Here is a 19991-nt window from a genome sequence, read left to right as displayed (position 1 = left end):
AAAAAAAAAAAAAAAAAAAGGTGAGGAGGTGAAGGAAAAAGAAAACGAGGGAGGGGAGGGGGAGGAGAATGTTGTTTTTGTTTTTGTTTTCGCAGAACATGACTAAGTTTTGCAAAAGGGAATAAAAAAACAAAGACATCTATGTAGGTGCGTTTCATCTCAGGAAGTCAGTAGACAGCCTGATCTGGTAGCACCAGAACTGTACAAGTACCAAAAAAATACCACTTCAAGGTTAAAAACTATCCAATGATAAATGTTATTTGGATAGATACCAACCTATAAAAAAACAAAAAAAAAACCAGCAATTCTTCCCCCTCTGTCAAAAACATTGCTCATGGAATGTGAGGACTAAATGATAAAATAAGAGAATTTATGAAGCTTACATATCTTCCTATGTCAAGGATGAATGTTAATAATGTTGAAAAATGTTCTGCTATTTTATCTGGTTGTGTTGCTTTCAAGATTGTTTCTTTTTGTATAAATATTCATTTTGTTTTGTTTTACGGCATATCAACCCTTTTCAGATTATCTAATGCCAAATTCAGTTATTTTGGAAAAAAAGTTTATGCTTCAATTTGTTTATATCTTCAAATATGTATTCATGGGTTTTTAGTTTTGTTGTCTTTATATCTTGTTTCAGTCATTTGTAGTCATTAGTAGTGCTTAGTTTGGTCGTCTTGTAGTGGATTCGGTTGTTTTCATGTTTGACTTTGCAAAGGGAAAGGGTTTGGTGTGTTTTAAGTCAGGAAGCCAGTAAGGAAATGAGGGAGGAAGAAAAAGAAAGGAGGGTGGAGAGGGAGACTGCTTTTTTGTTTTAGGCTTTGCAGAACATGATTGAGTTTTGCAAAACAAAAGCAAAAGTATTATATATGTATGTGTGCGTGTGTGTATTTAGGCAGCATGTTTTAATTCAGAAAAGTATTGTTAAACAGCACGGAGTGTTTTTGCTTAATGAGATTTTTTTTTTTTCATTTTTTGAATTGTCGTCTTTATTTCTCGGTCGAATCTGTGCAAGAAAATTACATAGTCATCTTCGTCCATCTGTTTTTATTTTTTATTTTTAATTTTTTTTTGCAAGTACTTTCAACCGAATTTTATCAGTCGTCTTCAGGCAGTTTTTGATTAGTTTCATTTAAAATCTGGATGCTTTTTATATGCTTCCATTAAAATTACATTTAAATTTCTTAAAATAGTGAATTGTCTTGTATAAAAAAAAAAAAAAGTTTTTAACGTGTTAAGAATGTGGATAAAATACACATACAATGATTTAAAGGTGGGATTTACAAAATGGCATAGAATTTAAATTTTAGAATTTAAATTTTTTAAACAGCCAAAAATTAATAATATAAATTTTGAAAACAGTAATAACATTTTAAAGTGCCTGGGTAGGTAACCATCCAATATATACATATATATATATATATATATATATATATATATATATATATATGCACATACAATTACATGTGTACATCTATATATATATTGTAATATAAAGTTATAAATGAATTGAAACAAAAAAACTAAATTCTATGCCATTTTGTAAATCACACCATTGCGCATTTATTTTATCCACGTTCTTAACACGTTAAAAATGTGGGATTTTTTTTTGTTTTTACACATGTGATGCTTCACTAGTTCCAGAAATTTAAATGTAATTTTAACGGAAGCATATAAAAACATCCAGATTTTAAACGAAACAGTAATCAAAAACTGCCTGAAGATGACTGATGAAACTCGGTTGAAAAAAAGCAAAAAAAAAAAAAATAACAAAAGAAAAAACAGATGGACGAAGACGACTTGACCAACTTTAACTTTCCTACAGATGTATCCAAATTTTATGCACATGTGAAAGGAGTAGAGCACCTTCATGATTATGACAAAGCAAAAAAGGATGTGAGGAGTAGCACATCAAAAAGCGATTTAGATTCGAGTTTCAGATTCATGAACAATCCCTGTTTGATCTGCAGGGAATTCACCATTGCTCATAATTCATTGCAAAGTCATTTAAGGTCTGTGCAGCAGTTGGCACACATTTGATTTGCAATACGGTTTCTTTTTAAATGGTTGTGATCCATGTTAATTTGCAGTTGATAGAACTTTTTCATTGGCTTACTAAATATTTAAAAAAAAAAAAAAAAAAAATCAAGACAAACCTTTTTTCTTGTTTCTTGATCAATTCACTATAAGCAAAATCAAAGTCTTTTAACTCTTGACTTGAATCTTTTTTCTCACTTTCTGAAGGATTAACAAACCTGGAAAATGGATTGGTTAAGAATTAAAAATAAATATAAACAAAATAAATGAATGATAGAAAAACTGAGTCATTAATCAGAAATCAATTAAAAAAAAGTTAATGACTGTTCCCATTATTAATTTTACAACTAAGAGAGAAATAGTACCAAACCAAAGCAGCACTTACCCTAGGCGGGTTGAACTGGCTTACTCCAAAAGAAAAAGTTTCATGAGAATATCAAATTCACAAGCACTCACTATTTGTTCATATATACCTGTTTGATATTCCTAAGTTGATTTTATTGCAGAGAAGATATTGGTATTTCTATATAGAACTATGGTGATCCCATATTTCTTTATCAATTTTAAGCCAGTTGTCAAATGAAAACAGATGCTACTCCAAAATGGGCGTCTCCAATTCCTGGCAAACATTTCATATCACCAACACATGCATTTCATATCACCAACACAAGCATTTCATATCACCAACACAAGCATTTCATATCACCAACTCATGCACTACATATGTTTTGTCAATTTCACTCAATTTTTGAAAACAGCTACAGGACTCTCTCTCTCAACTTAAGCCCCCAAAATTCTCTGGTGATCTTTGCTTTTAGCTTGTCTTATGTTGCAGCTGGATAAAAGTTGAGAGGATTGCAATAAGATGAGCTGGAAGACCAGATCTTGAAAGATTGAGTATTTTCAATCGTAAATTTTTCTGACGTCGACACATAACTAAATCTTGAATATTCCTTTCTAACCTTTTCTACCATTCTCCAGTTGATACAGGAAGTCCTAAATCTTACTCAAAAAAAACAAAATGTAGGTTCCAAATTTTCTATAATTATTTTTAGGAAAAAATATAAGGATGGAAACTTAGTCACAGTTATAATAAAGCCTGACAATAAAAATGAAAAATATGCATAAAAATCAGCAGTTGAAAATTGTGAACAAATATTGTGCACAACATATATATGATGGACCCTCCCATCGATTAGATGTAGGAGCTCCGTCAAAACAACTAAGTTGTTCAAAAATCCATAACGAAGATTTATTCATAATGGTGAAGGATTTATGAAGAATCAACCACACTTTTTGGTATGATTGCTGATCTTTTTCTGTACAATGGCTGCCACAAGACTGAGCATACATTAGACCTCAGGTTTTAAACCAGAATTTTTCCTTTTCCTGGATGCATGTATTAACAAAGAGTGGGAGGATGCATCTCTCCCAGCAAATTAAACGCACCGCCAGATACCAACCTAGAAATTTTCTAAGTCTCAGGGAAGTATATACAATGCCTAGCCTTCACAAATGGCCATCAATCTGGTATTGACCAAGCTAAATGTTGCTTAACTTTGGTGATATGGCGAAAAACAGTGTGTCAACATGATTGTGATGTATATCTAATATATAAAAGGTTATGTCTGTCTGTCTCCATATTTTCAAACTATCTCCTTCAAAACTAAAATTTGCAGAACAGCACTAGGAGCCTCAAATGATTGGATTTTTTACGGATAGTTCTTTTATGGATCTTTAACCGGTTAAAATAGTTTTTAAGGGGTCAAAAATAGGTCAGAATTGAAAAAAAAATCGTTATACATTTTGTACATTCATCTTAGTTTATTTTTTAATCAGTTCATATGCATGTCATGTTGGTACCACATCACCAGCTTTTAATGCTACAGTTTGGCTTTTGGTTTCGATTCTACCTGATGGTACCCAAATACTTTTTTTTTTTTTTTTTTTTTTTTAACTTTTGAAATCATGACTATAATAATATATACGAAATCTGGACAAATTAAAATATCATATTAAAAGATATTTTACACCCGGACAAAATCAGGTGCCCCCTGCTAGTGATATATATCTTTTTTTTTTATACCAACACACTAGTGTTTCATCCTTTTGCAGTCATCAATGTAGGAAATGATAATTACTGCTGGTCAGGAGACTCAAACCCAGCCACAAAGCCATCTCTGACTCCATTTGCTAAGCCATTATTCCTGGGCCACTAAAAATTAAACACCAAATTCAGGTGCAGACAGTAAACAGACTAGCGGCTTCAAACATGACTGTTGTATAAGCATTGGTTGACTGCTTTTTAGTTTTAATTCCTAGTCAGTCAACTTTAATACTTATAATTTTATAGTTATTTTCTCTTGTTCATAATTTTCTTTATATACTTACTTTTAGTCATTTCTACTTGACGTTGTATGTGAAAATGTAAACAAAAAATAACTGCTGTACGAAGATTGGTAAAAATTTATTTGATTCTTAAACAGTTATTTTCTATTCTAATTTAACTATTTTTCTCTCTCTTTGCAGTAAGTTTTAGTAGTTGATATAATATTAACAATAGTAATAGTATTGGTAAGAGTAGGCTTTGTGAAGAGGTGGGGGATAAGTTGACTGACAAATATGCTTCATTTTCACATAGCAACACATGCAGTGATAATAGTTATGGTGGGAGGAGACTTTTATATTAGTTGTTGTTACCACTCTATCTCCATCTCTCTCTCTCTTTATAGTTCACTTTATTTCTTTCTTGTCTTCATAACTTGTAGCTTGTATTTTGCACAATATGTATTATTAAAATTACATAACTTGAACTCCAGAGCAACCGTCAGTAAAGATAGCTGGTTCTTGATTAAATTTTTGACTTCTACACTCTTCATTGGTGGTTGATATTTCATATAAAACTGTATTTTTATAGAATTTGACTATTGATATATATATATATTTACATTTTTAATTAATTATTTTATTAATTAATAATTACTACATGCATAAAAGTATATAGATGACTTACTTTTATGCATGTAGTAATTATTAATTAATAAAATAATTAATATTTAAATAAAATAAAAAAAAAAAGTAAAAAACGTCCTAAAAATTTGGGCGAAGAAAAATGTAAAGAAAGGGCAAATAACTCCTTTCTTAACGCTCTGAAATAAAAAAGAAAATAAATTAATCGCTAAAACAAATTAAAAAATAAATAAAAATTCAACAATCATATATATATATATATATATATATATATATATAAAATATGAAGAATAAACATTAGAGAACTTTATTGTATCACCAGATCAATAAACAAGGAAAATGAGAAAAAAAGGGAAGAAAAACCTCTTTAGGCCATGGCATTTCAAAGCTAAATGTTTCTCATCAGAAGAGGAGAAAAGCTAGTATTATACAGATACTAGCAGGGATACCTGACATTGCCTGGAAATGAATGAGAATCAACAAAAAAAAAAAAAAAAATAGGAGTAGTAAGCAGGCTCCAACCTATAACGTGCAAGAAGAAAAGGAGGTGAAAAAAAGCAAACCATCTTCTCGATGAGACCACTGTGGTTGTGACATCACACATGTTTGAAAGAAACTGTTTTATGCGCCATTGTTCACGCAAGGTTTGAATGACTTGTAAGAATATCAATGAAAAAACTGACCTCTCCTTGTAAAAAATGGTCCAGTTGATGGTGAAAGAATTAATTATTTTTGGCCGAGAGTCTGAGTTTTAAAACAATACCAATTTTGTCAGTGTTGGTCGCGTGTGTTCAAAGTTTTAGTGAAACTTACATACATACATTCTAACAGACGTTTGAGATTTATATATAGGATTTTCTTTATAATTGAGCACTTTGCTGGGGTTATTTGCCACAAATATATATATATATATATATAATAATAATAATATCCTAAATTTGTTTTTCTTTTTATAAAACTGTAAATTTAACCTACCTGAAGAAATGATCTCCTCCCAAAATAACCGTGTCACCCTGAAATAACACCATTACAAAACAATAAGCAATGAAAGAAACACATGCACACAACAGATAAAGGTGTTAAGTAATAATAAACTGTGATAGTTGTAGGTTTAATCCTGACTACAGGCGATAATAAAATAAAAATTACTTAAGGCTTCTACCCAGCCATGGTTGACAGACTAAGAACAATCTTCTCACATGGATTAAATAAAGGGTTCTGTTTAAAATTCTATGTGGATTCAGAATTCAAAAGATACATCTAGAGAAAGTGTAAAGTTATATCAACAAAAAAATAGTGGAAATAATATCCAAGCTGAGAGAAGTAGTCCGAATAATCCAATGAAACAAAAGTTTAAATCAAAAATAATTTTGGATCTTCAGAGGAAAAACAACCAAAAACTTATAAAATTCTAAAATGAAATCAAATAGTTACAAACTTAAAATCACAAATCGATGAATGTTTAAAATGACAGTCTGTGTCTAGGCGGTCATCACACTGCACCCAGTCTAGTGATCATCATAGTTGTAGCAGTCATTGGTAACAATATGGAGAGAATGAAAAATAAGCGGCCATGATTAGCATGAACCTACTGTAAGGAAACAGTGGTACAAAAATCTAGTGCCATTCAGTTTCTGAATTTTTGAGACGAGGATTGGCTATTTGTATTATTTATATTTTTTGCAAGAACACTTGGTACAATGGTGAGGGTATTTGGAAAAAATTGTAAAAGCGACATTCTCTTGAAGGTTGAAGGTTCAATCCTCAGTGTGGGCAACCAAAAATACAATTGCGAATTACTTAGTACTTCTATCCAGTCATAGCTAATAGATTGAATTAAATAAAAGGTTCCATTCCGTGCAGATTTCTAAGTTACACAGAAAGATTCCAGTGTTTGACAAGATACACCTGAAGAAGGTTTACATCAACTGAAACGTTGTGAAAATAATACTTAAGAGGAGAACAGTAATCTAAATAATACAAACCTAGTGTGATTTAGATATGAGGTGATAATGCAGATTTAGGCATTCTTGGGAGGTTGAAATTGCTTGAAAGATATTTATAATTTATGTGACTGAAAGATAGATTTAGGTAATTCTTAAATCCTAATTATAATAAAACTACTGATTAAATGCTAAATTTGGCATAAAACAAAACCATTATAATACCACTACTAACATTAAATAAAAAATTTTTTAAAAAACATGGCACTTTGTACCTCCAAAGGTACTGGGCATAATTGTGCTAAATTTAAAATGAACCCCCACATCAAAGGAGTCAAAATTAAAATAATACTATAACTAATAGACATTTATAGGTTCTAACAATATTGGATACAATTTTGCACAAAGCACCCTTGGGATAAATGATGTAATATAATAAAGGATGCTAATCACCATACTTAAATAAAATCTCAATGGTCTTTGCAAGAAATAAATTAATACAATACAAGACATTCATGTTCCATGGAAAGGTTTTGTTTACTTAAAACAATCTGATGTAGAACAAAATTTAACTTTTCATTTATTTTCTCATCTGGGGTGCTTCATGGACACATAGTTTTAGTTTTATATTTATTTTGAAAGATTTTATCGAAAGTAATGTTGAGAAAAGATAGAAATCCAAACTTACATGAGAGAGATTTGTAACCATTGTTATTAAATTACCATTCACATAAGTCGATGCAGCTTCAACTGGTTTAATTGTCACAACATTTCCACAATTGTTGATAATACTGGAGAAAAAAAAGGAGTTCTAAATAGTTTTTGTTTTAATTTGAAATATGCAAATAAAACAGACAATCTAAGTAATTCTTCAGAAAAAAAAATGACTCATTTTCCTGAAATCGTTCTTAAAAAGTATCACAGTGCAATTGCACTTAAAACACGCAGAAATCATGACTGTTGTATAAGCATTGGTTGACTGCTTTTTAGTTTTAATTCCTAGTCAGTCAACTTTAATACTTATAATTTTATATATATATATATATATATATATATATATATCACAAGGAAATTTTTGGTTCCCTTCCACCTCATGTCTTAACATTTCCTTCTTAATGAACTATAAGCTAGATGTCACACTTCTGTATATCTGTAACCTAGCTGCTTTCTTCTCTCTGATGAAAAGCATTAGGCTTTGAAATGCCTAGTTATAAAGAGCATTTATAGCCCTTCCTCCCATGGATGTTTTCCCTTATTGAACTGGCAAATAAATTCATATATATCGATATTTATTTTCTTTTGTTTAGAATTTTCTTTATATACTTACTTTTAGTCATTTCTACTTGATGTTGTATGTGAAAGTGTAAACAAAAAATAACTGCTGTACCAAGATTGGTAAAAATTTATTTGATTCTTATCAAGTATCACAGTGCAATTGCACTTTAAACACCAATATTCATTTTGAACACGCCTCTGTCATATCAAAGAACCTTCTGTTGATTTTATATGCCAGTCCTTTCAGCTTGTGTGATAATAAAACTTCTCAAATGTACTTGTAATGTTAGGCTATGCAAGGTGTTAACTTTGGTCAAAATCGCCAATTCCTTCTTTCATTATATTATTTTGATTATCGATTATCAATACTTATTGAAGACATTTTGATACAAAACCTATCTAAGAACACTGCCAGGCACATAAAATAGCTTTGTGTGAAAGTTCATAAAAGTAGACCCAGCCGTTTTAGAGTCCATAGAGAACTCACACACAAAGTTCCTTTTATATAATAATAGATAGATAGAATGAAGATGGGCAGAAAAGAGAGATTATAAAAAAAAAATGGATAAAAATCTGACATGATTTTAAATATGGAGGAGGAAAGACAAACATATGCATTTATTTGTATTATAAATATTTGTTTTATAATAAAAATATATTCATTTTTAATATAATTCTATATGAGCATTTGATGAATAAAATGACAAAATTGATTTCATTGAATATTTTTTTACTTCATTTTAACTAACTTGAATGTCTGTTCAAAAATAAAAATGGATGAAATTATTACTTACCAATGATAGTCAGCAATCAAAGCACCGGTCAATTGAATATCATGAGTATTTGACTTCTTCTGGCCAATATTAGTCTCGCCTTCTTTGAGCAAATACAACAGAACTTCGGATAATTGTGGATCTTTGCTAAGATTTACTAAATGTGGTAAAGTATTGTCTATTTTAAATGCAATCCCAGAATGCTAAAGAGAAATAAATAAATTTTTTTAAAAATGATTAGAATTTTTTTTAAACCCGATTTCTCAAAAAAAAAAAAAAAAAATGTTGATACAAAAAATAAAAAAAATAAAATCACACATACTGAAAAAGAAAATGAACTATTATCCAACTTTATTTTTTGTGATAGAAAAAAAAAAAAACTGGAGGAGTTTTACAGGATCAAATGCAGCCATACTTAAACAAAGTTAAATATTTGTCGCAGAGCTTTGTTATTAAAGTGAAATTCAAAAACTGAAATATTGAATTTCAAGTAAAACAAATGGTATCTATTTAATTGCCATGTAATGGTAATGAAAATATTCAAAAATTACGAAATATATATTAGTTGCCTGACTAAGCCACAGAGGAGATGACCGAAGCAGCAAAATTGAAGTTGTCTGCCAGGACACTATATATACAAATGTAGGCAAATTTGAGCATATTTTATTGGTTTGAAAATATAGGTTCTTTTTTACCAATTGTCATAAAATTTTAGTCTCCCCCTCCATCAAAACCAAAGGTTTTGGAGAAATATAAATATATGGTAAATAACTTTATGAGATAATCATTTACATAAACTCCAAGAATTCAACATAAATAATTTTATGTACGATCATTTCAGAGATGATATTATTGATTTCAAATCTCATCAGCACTGAGAATTGGAAAATCTCAATTGAAAGCATAGTTACTATACCTATGCTTTCCCTTACAAAAGCGAAGTTTAGTGGCTTATTTATCTGTCCATTTTGTTCCTTTGTCAGACTATAAACTAACTTTTAAATATGTAATAAAAGAATAAGTATGAAACTTTGTCCGACTATAGACTAACTTTTAAATATGTAATAAAAAATGAGCAAGAAACCCTGTCCGACTATAGACTAACTTTTAAATACGTAATAAAAAATGAGCAAGAAACCTTGTCCGACTATAGACTAACTTTTAAATATGTAATAAAAAATGAGCAAGAAACCTTGTCCGACTATAGACTAACTTTTAAATACGTAATAAAAAATGAGCAAGAAACCTTGTCCGACTATAGACTAACTTTTAAATATGTAATAAAAAATGAGCAAGAAACCTTGTCCGACTATAGACTAACTTTTAAATATGTAATAAAAAATGAGCAAGAAACCTTGTCCGACTATAGACTAACTTTTAAATATGTAATAAAAAATGAGTAAGAAACCTTGTCCGACTATAGACTAACTTTTAAATATGTAATAAAAAATGAGCAAGAAACCTTGTCCGACTATAGGCTAACTTTTAAATATGTAATAAAAAATGAGCAAGAAACCTTGTCCGACTATAGACTAACTTTTAAATACATAATAAAAAATGAGTAAGAAACCTTGTCCGACTATAGACTAACTTTTAAATATGTAATAAAAAATGAGCAAGAAACCTTGTCCGACTATAGACTAACTTTTAAATATGTAATAAAAAATGAGCAAGAAACCTTGTCCGACTATAGACTAACTTTTGAATATGTAATAAAAAATGAGTAAGAAACCTTGTCCGACTATAGACTAACTTTTAAATATGTAATAAAAAATGAGTAAGAAACCTTGTCCGACTATAGACTAACTTTTAAATATGTAATAAAAAATGAGTAAGAAACCTTGTCCGACTATAGACTAACTTTTAAATATGTAATAAAAAATGAGTAAGAAACCTTGTCCGACTATAGACTAACTTTTAAATATGTAATAAAAAATGAGTAAGAAACCTTGTCCGACTATAGACTAACTTTTAAATATGTAATAAAAAATGAGTAAGAAACCTTGTCCGACTATAGACTAACTTTTAAATATGTAATAAAAAATGAGTAAGAAACCTTGTCCGACTATAGACTAACTTTTAAATATGTAATAAAAAATGAGTAAGAAACCTTGTCCGACTATAGACTAACTTTTAAATATGTAATAAAAAATGAGTAAGAAACCTTGTCCGACTATAGACTAACTTTTAAATATGTAATAAAAAATGAGTAAGAAACCTTGTCCGACTATAGACTAACTTTTAAATATGTAATAAAAAATGAGTAAGAAACCTTGTCCGACTATAGACTAACTTTTAAATATGTAATAAAAAATGAGTAAGAAACCTTGTCCGACTATAGACTAACTTTTAAATATGTAATAAAAAATGAGCAAGAAACCTTGTCCGACTATAGACTAACTTTTAAATATGTAATAAAAAATGAGTAAGAAACTTTGTCCGACTATAGACTAACTTTTAAATATGTAATAAAAAAATGAGTAAGAAACCTTGTCCGACTATAGACTAACTTTTAAATATGTAATAAAAAATGAGTAAGAAACCTTGTCCGACTATAGACTAACTTTTAAATATGTAATAAAAAATGAGTAAGAAACCTTGTCCGACTATAAACTTTTAAACATATAATAAAAGAATGAGTAGGAAACTTACCTGCAGAATCTGAAATTGTTCTCGCTTCTTTTTTTCTGATTCGGATAATTTCTCTTCCAAAGTCCTGAAATTTAAAAAGGAGAAAAACTTTAAAATTTAGCTCTATTTATTGCAAGTTAATCCCAAGCATTACCAAATGGACTAGCATAGAAATAAAATAATAAGAGCCTTTCTTGCTGAACACAAAATATTGACGGGGAAAGATTGAGCAACCAACAACTCAATCTTCTCTTGTATCAAAAGTATAATTATAAAACATTAATCTTCTTAATGTTACTACGAAGAAGGTGGGCCTTCTCTACCCATGCAAGAGGGTTACTTACACGCAAAGAGTATCTTGTACATCTACAAGGCCACGATTTACCCATGTATGGAGTATTGTTACCATATTTGGGCTGGTGCATCTATGATTTTAATAATCATCACATATTCAGTTTAGCATCCAATGTACATGTTGACATGTGTTTAAATTGCCTTCCAAAATAATCTAGGTCTTTATTTATCTCTCTTTTCCCAGTCTATTTTTATCACTTCCTCGCATGTTCCCCTTAGTCTTTCTCTGTGAACCGGATCTTTTACCCTAATTGTTCAACATCTAACTCTCAGCCATTTTTTTTAGCAAAGTTCAAAAACTAGTCACTGACCTGATAGATCCCACTGTCAACCAAACTCCAAAATACCCTCAACAAACTGACAAGCAGCAAATTCGCACCCCTACACAGTAGAGATCCCCAGATGCCAGAAAGCCTTTTACTGTAAGAGTTTCTTCCTTCAAACAGCTAGACTTTGGAATTCCTTCCCAGGTTCCTGTAATGCCATGCAGAAGTTCAAGTGTAATGTTAACAGACATCTTGCTGCTCAACTCCATACATAGGGTCCCTGCAAATTATGTCCCAAAAAGTAGCCCCCTATATCCAAGTGATACTGTGCCTTGTTTGGGGTGAAAAAGCAATAAAAAAAATTTAAAATTCTTGTGTGTCTGTATTTCTCTCACATCTGTGTGACTTACACATTTCGGTTGTTTACTAAAAATTTATCAACAAGCCAAGCATTTATCAATGATGACCGTTGGAAATATAACCCTATATCCTCTGGACTGCATCTGTCACAATCCTGGTTCATGGAACCATATTTGTGATATATCCCTGGCCGTGTTCGTTGATCCCGGCTCACAGGACTATAGATGCAACTTAGCAGGGCTACACTTAACCGTCTAGTGGTGGGTCCTTCAAGGATGACCAGACTCTCACTGGTCACTGGAAAATACTGTTCTGATACTCTGGGTTTGCAGAACGTGCACGACCCTAAGTCTATGTGGCAACTCTTATCTTCAGCTGGCCATTCGCCATCCGATGCTGCAGTTGAGTTCATCCTTCGTGGGTGCCCTAATAAATGGCTTGTATGCTGCTCTTCTCAGCTGCAACTTGGCATCGGTAAACCGTGTTTCAAGTCAACGATTCTAAAAATAACTCAGATCATTTCTTATAAACAAAAATAATTATTTAAAAGGTCTTCACAGTAAACTTTGTACTTTGGGTTTTCGGCAGCTTCGTAATGCAGGGTGTACAACTTTAGTTTATTTAGACAATTTCCCAGCTAGGAACAAGAGCCTCCCAACTTATCTCTTACGGGGGTTTCCTGCCCCTTGGGCAACAACCCAGGGGCAATGCATTCTCTTCAATGCCAGTCAGCCAAATCTTTCCTATTTCTAAAAACACAAACGTTTTTTATTAAATCAACTTCTTCCTCCTCTGTCATTTAAAGGTTACTCTTTCCTTTCTCTTTCCCATTATTTTATATTCTTTTCCTTTTTTCTTTTCTTGTGAATCTCTTCTTTTTCTATCTTTCTTTAACTCTCTTTTTCCCTTTTATTTTCTCTCTCTTCCAACCAAATATATGTTTGTCAATTATTTATTCATTTGTTTATTTCCTTCTTTATATATTCTAAAGGTTGTTTGTAACAACCTACCTTTATTTTTCTCCGGCTGGTAGACTATCGCTATCTTATGGCTGCCTGGGTGGTCACTCATTTAGACACAACATCTTGAATAGATTTCTCTTTATTTGTCAAATGTTTTAAATATATAAAGTGCAATCATCCTAGCTTTACTTGACCTTATCCAGTGTATGGTATATGCATTCAAAGCTATCTACAATAAAACGTCTGCTCACTTCAATCGCCAGAAAGTATTTTTTATAGCTCACAATATTTTAGCTGAATGTTGACATTCTCTTGGTAAACTTTTGCCTTACAGATGAATTAAACAGTCTGTTCACATTACGTTTAAACTTCTGCGGGTTAGTACAGTCAGAGAAGCAGGAAACAAGGAGGGAATTCCAAAGTCTACCAATCCGAAGGAAGAAACTATTAGAGTAGAAGGATTTCCGGCATCCAAATACCTCAACAGTAAAGGGGTGGGACTGAGGGATTGTGGGATGCTGCTTATCGGGTTAGTAAGGGGTAGGTACGTTGAGGGGGCAAAAGTGCTCCAAGTTCATCGGAGCACATACCATTAAAGTACTTGTAAAACAATCACAGAAATATTAATTTTGACAATAAAGAATCCAATTATATTAAATATTTGTACAGTAATACGATGCAAATTAATTTTCATATAGAGACTTTCATATTAAACCTAGTCAAAGGCTTTAGATATATCAAGCGCTACTGTTCTAGTTTCACCAGTCTTTTCCACTGTATGCGTTCAGAGATGACTGTGAGGATATCTGCATTAGAACATGTTTGCCTAAATCCATACAGAAAAAAAGTTTAGCGTTAACAAAATGGTGAACTATCGCTCGATTGATCAAAGATTCAAAGAGTTTAGCAAAGAGCAAGTGTAGACTGAGGAGTGATAATTTTGAGGGTAAATTTCTTTAAGATTGATAAAACAGAGGCAATGTATTCGCTATCACGGAAACAAGATTCAGCATTTATTGTAAAATTTAGAAAAGAGAGTTGCCAGCTCACGCATTCGAAGATGACTGTTAGGATATCTACATTAGAACATGATGATCAGAAAGAAGTTTAGCATTAATGAGGTGGCACATAGTACAATGGGGAAAGGGGTGGCTGGTTACTTTTAATGCATCTAAAACCAAGCTTCTCTCTTTACATCATCAACATTCCGATCCACATCTGACATCAATTGAAATGAATGGCTCTCGTCTTAAGGAGGCCTCAAGTTTTGACAAGCTTCTGGGCTTGACCATTACTCCTGATCTTAAATGGAACACATACATCAAATCTGTTGCCAAGGCCGCTGGAAAAATGGTGGGATCTTTCTATCGATCTGGTAAATATCTCATTGCTGATGCTATTCTCCATCTATATAAGAGCCAGGTACGTCCAAGGATGGAATACTGTTGCCACATCTGGACAGGAGCTGCTAGAAAGGACTTGTCCTGCCTTGATAGAGTTCAAAATAGACTTCGTAGCCTCGTAAGAGATGTCCTTTTCTCTTCCTTGCAACCTCTATCTCACAGAAGAGATGTTGCGAGATTGTCTCTGATGTATCGTTATTTTCATGGAAAGTGTTCGACTGAGCTTCAATCTATGGTCCCCCCTCGCCAAACTTTCACAAGAAACACTCGTCTAGCTGTAAACACTATCAATAATTCCCCTCACTCTTTATCTGTGCCTAAACGTAAACGTAGATTCCATGAACAAAGCTTCTTTCTTAGAACAGCACGCCTGTGGAATTGTCTTCCGTTTTCTTGCTTTCCGGCTGACTACAATATGGTTGTGTTCAAGTCTAACGTAAATAAGTTCTTGATGAGCCGTTCCATATAAGTTATCAAATTTACCAAATTTTCATTACTAATGATTACTATATTGTCCAATTTCTACTGTACACTCTTTAACCCTTATCCTCGAGTGGCCTCTTGGCCTTGATAATATGGTGATGCCTGTGTAAAAAAAAAAAAAAAAAAAAAAAAAAAAGACTCACTAGGTTGATTAAAAACTCAGATTTTGGCAAAGAACAGAAGAAGACTGCTGGGATGATAATTTTGAGGATCACAATTCTTTTACCAAATTCTTACACTGTAATCACAGAGACAGTTTTTCATTTATCAAGGAAACAATATTTGGTAAGCCATTTGTTGTAGAGTTTGAAGGACTATATATATTTTTTTTAATTTTATTATACTATGCTTGTCAATAAATATTTCAGAATTCTCCTTATATTAAATAACAAAAATAATGAAAAATCTGTATGATATATGTACCCATGATGGAACAAAAATATATTCCAAAAATCACAAATTGAGCAAGTAGTTTTATTTCCATTAAGAAAATGATTTTTAGATGATTAATAAGAATTTATAGGCATTACAACATAAACCTTGCAAATTTGAATAAGTTGTTTTTATTTTAAAGATTGTTTGCAAAATGGTAGTTTTATTTGTAATGCTGCAGTAATAAACATATCCAAAAATCACAAAAAATGATAAAATAAAAAAATTAATTATTAATGAAATAGTTTTCAAAGACAATTAGCAACAATTGAATTTTGCTAAAAGACAACAAAAAAACAAAAAACAAGGCAAATTGCCACCGAGACAGTTATTGTGAAGTAGGAACCATATCTACATATCTTCAGAAATGCTAAGTAGGAAGTTGAGTAACAAGATGTCTGTTCACATATTTAAACTTTTGCATGTTAGTTGGTAAGCAGAAAACAGAGAGGGAATTATAAAGTCTGTTTGAGGGAAAAAACTATTAGAATAGAAAACTATTTAGCACTCCTTCACTGTCGAGATATCCTGATTCTGGAGAACCTTCTACCCAGAAGGTTTTTTTTCTTTAAATTACCAAACTTTAAAATTCCCTCCCTGTATCCTGCTTCTGACTGTACTAACATGCAGATATTTAAGTGTAAAATGAATATACCCTTTACTGCTCAACTCCCTACTTAGAATGCCTCCATAAACATAACCCTACATCCCAGTGACAATTTGTGGTTGATGCAAGTAAAAAAAATGTAAGTTCTATTTTTCAGTTTTTGAATGCGCTAAAGAATTTTGGAGTTTAATCTTTTCCAATTATTAAGGAGCCGAAGTGCGTGTTACTTTTCTGAACCTATCAAGAAATGGATATTCCGCATCTAAAAATTAGTAAAAAAAAAAAAATAAATAAATAAAAAAAATTACCTTTTAGTTTCACTCAATTCTTTTTCCTTTTTCTCCAATTCTGTACGTAGCGCAGCGATCTCGTCCAAACTGGCAACTTGAATATTTTTTTCATTCTTTGTCGATTTAAGCTTTTTAATTTCAGCCAGGAGTTCTATTAAGTTTGTCAGCAAAAGAAAAGAGTAAATTTAGACTTCTTATACAATTAAAAAAAATAATTAAAAAAAAAAAAAAAAAGATTTCTTTTTTTTTAATTTTTCTTTTCAAATCGTAGAAGAATCCTATAAGAATATATTGTAAACAATTATCAACGCTGAACAATGGATAACAGGCAGAGATAAAAAAAACAGTAAAAAGAAAAGAATTAAAAAATTCAGAGTGAATAAATATTTCCATGCAACTGTGTTGATTCGCCCAGCGAGTGTATGACTGTCTTAATTTCTTTCTTTCATTATTTATTTATTTATTTATTTTTTACTTCGTTCAAAGCATATACTCAGAAATGGTATGGGTTGGTGACATGCAATTCCTTGCCTAGCCAATCAACAGCCACTATGCCATTATCGGCTGTTTATTGATCAACTGTTTCTCAGGCTTTTTCCTTTGCATCCCAAAACCTCTCAAGGACACCTAAAATCCCATGGTCTGCTAATGGCGTGTGGTCAGCTGGGTTCAATCTCTAACTTGACACTTTCTTTAACACTTAATAATCACAGCCAAAATGATGATTTCTCATCATTTGCAGAGTCAACTCAAACAGTCATGGTTTCCATGTTCGTTTGGTTATTACGTCCAATCTGTCAGTCACATATATATCCATCCTGCAACTACTAGTTGACGTATGCTAGCTTAAACAGAGACCCAGAATAGACTTAGCAGTAATCATCAATGCCCCTTACTCCCTCACTGGCCTGGAGGTTGGTTGGATCTCCTGATGTTAGCCACACTGATAAAGCCCATGTGTAACCGGCCCTCAGAGTTTCCCTAAGCGATAGCATTACACTATCAATTACTACTTTTAAAAACTTATCAGAGAGAAAGGATTCCATGATGGAGAAAACATTTCCAGATATTCCATAGCCAGCAAGCTTATGGAATAAAACTTTATCCCTTAGATATATCTACAACCAAAAACTGTCAATAGATTCAATGATTTTGTGTGATATTACAGTCAGCACATCAGCTGTTAATCTTGCAGGACAAAATCCATATTGCTTGCTACCGAGTAGTTTGTTTTTGATGAGGTGCTTGACAACTTCTTGATTTATAACAGATTCAAGCAATTTAATAATGATGCATAAGAGACTGATTGATCGCCAGTATTTTTAAATACTGGAAAAACTGATGAAGATTTCCAAATGATAAGAAACACTTAGCTTTTTAAGCAATGGCTGAATAGTTTTGTAAGAATATGAGCCAGTTCTCATTGTGGCTTTTTAAGAGTTATAGTTGGTGCATTGTTAAAACCAAATAGTGGTGTGGCACAATGATGAAAAACCTTTTCTGGGGCAGCTCTTGAGCTCCCTACATATAAACGCCTCTGTCTGTATTTTATTGTCCTCATGGGGAGACAAGTATGTACAGTACAATCATGTTGACACAAGGGTTCTCACCAGATCACCGAAATTAAGCAATATCCTGCCTGACCAGTACCAGATAGGTGACCATTTCGGAAGGCAAGATGCTGTATGTACCGCAAAGTAAAATACCAGGTTGAAAAACTGACGCGGTCTATCCATCTCTCAAAAGGTAGATGGGCCTCTCTTAAGCTGTGGTAGGCAACCGATCTAGTGATAGCGTCACAATAAAAAAATACCCTTGATAGCCCTGGTGAAGCATCAAGTATTCAGCTACAGACAAGACTTGAATCACACTACAAACTCGTGTTGTGAGTTTAATCATGCCTGCAGCTGCATATTACATTTTTTACAGGGAGACAAGTAAAATCAAGTCAGTGCTGTTTTTATCTTAAAATGTCAGCACCAAATCAGACTTAGATTGACAGATGTTTACAAAATCTCAGCAAAGTCAAAACAAAGAGGGTACAGAGGTGACGAAAGGTCAAACTTGCTTAGCTGACAACAAGATTTGAAAAACAAAACAAGTATATCTTTGTTTCTTGTTCATGTGTATGCAGGTATCCCTCTCTCTCTTTTTCATCTTTCTTTCTCTCATTACCTTTCCCTCATTTTTTTATGACAGAAGAATTGCAATTCAGTTTGGATCCAATTGCAGTTGGCAATGGCTGTAGCTATTGAAATCGGCACCCCACCAAAGGCAATGGGTCACAGGCTTCGACTCTCGGGTTCTAAAACATTTCTATAATTGTTAAATAAAGTTCTATTTTTATAAAAAAGATGTGTTTGTTTATTTCATACAGTGTTCAATTTCAGCACAGCAGTCCTGCCAATAATAACATTGGCAAAGAACTTGAAGAGAAGATCCACCAGAAGATATAGCTGACAACATGTCAACCTCTTAATCTAAAGAGGATGTGCCTATTGTTTCATCATGGTTCACACCTGGGGAGTTTGTTGCCATGCCCAGGACATAACTATCCCAGTCACATCACCACACCATGGACAAACCAAGTCACACTTTCCGACAAACGATAGTTTTACACTAGGATAGCTGCTTCTGTGTACTATTGATGGGTTTTAGAGTTAGAGATCATGGACTAAAAAAAAAAAAATATTGGAAGAGAGTGACGTGCATCATGATTTACATCAGATTAAAACATTCAAAATGATAAAACATTAAAATGCATATTTCAATCCTAACAGACCTAATTAAAATAATTCATTAGAAATTTTCTCTAAAACTACTCCATTTTAATTTTTTTAATTTAAAAAAAAAAAAATCAAAAAAACACTAATTGCCACTTAATTAAATGTTAATTTTCTGATATTTAAAACAAATAAACAAAATTTGACCTTGATTAAATTAAATAATTAAAACTGTTTGAAACGAACAAAGAAAATCTGACCTTGAATCTTTTTTGTTTTTGTATCTTCATTAATCCGCACTCTGTTCACAATAAACCTTGCCTGCTGAGCATATTTTTATTACGTTAAGGAGGATAACAATTTGAAAAAAAAAAAAATATATATATATATATATATATATATATATATACATACACACACATGCCGAATATATAATAGTTATTATTTTCTCCTCAAAATAACTCAAAATATAGCTATCGGAA

General features: G+C 31.9%; 1 protein-coding gene across 1 annotated transcript in view; it reads right to left on the bottom strand.

Annotated features, from left to right (window-relative positions):
- LOC145277776 (kinesin-like protein KIF14) overlaps nt 1-19991 on the bottom strand; it is a 122648-nt gene that overhangs the window by 58360 nt on the left and 44297 nt on the right. The window contains exons 10-16 of the mRNA XM_080129528.1: nt 19770-19843; nt 16805-16937; nt 11651-11714; nt 9020-9201; nt 7639-7741; nt 5983-6020; nt 2157-2255 (exon numbers count right to left, since the gene is read on the bottom strand). Of these exons, the coding sequence (XP_079985654.1) occupies nt 2157-2255; nt 5983-6020; nt 7639-7741; nt 9020-9201; nt 11651-11714; nt 16805-16937; nt 19770-19843 (693 nt within the window). The remainder of the gene's footprint in view (nt 1-2156; nt 2256-5982; nt 6021-7638; nt 7742-9019; nt 9202-11650; nt 11715-16804; nt 16938-19769; nt 19844-19991) is intronic.

This window comes from Euprymna scolopes, chromosome 1 (assembly GCF_053919585.1).
Source record: "Euprymna scolopes isolate OS-2025 chromosome 1, ASM5391958v1, whole genome shotgun sequence".
Taxonomy (NCBI): domain Eukaryota; kingdom Metazoa; phylum Mollusca; class Cephalopoda; order Sepiida; family Sepiolidae; genus Euprymna; species Euprymna scolopes.
This window is presented reverse-complemented; position numbering and strand designations above follow the sequence as displayed.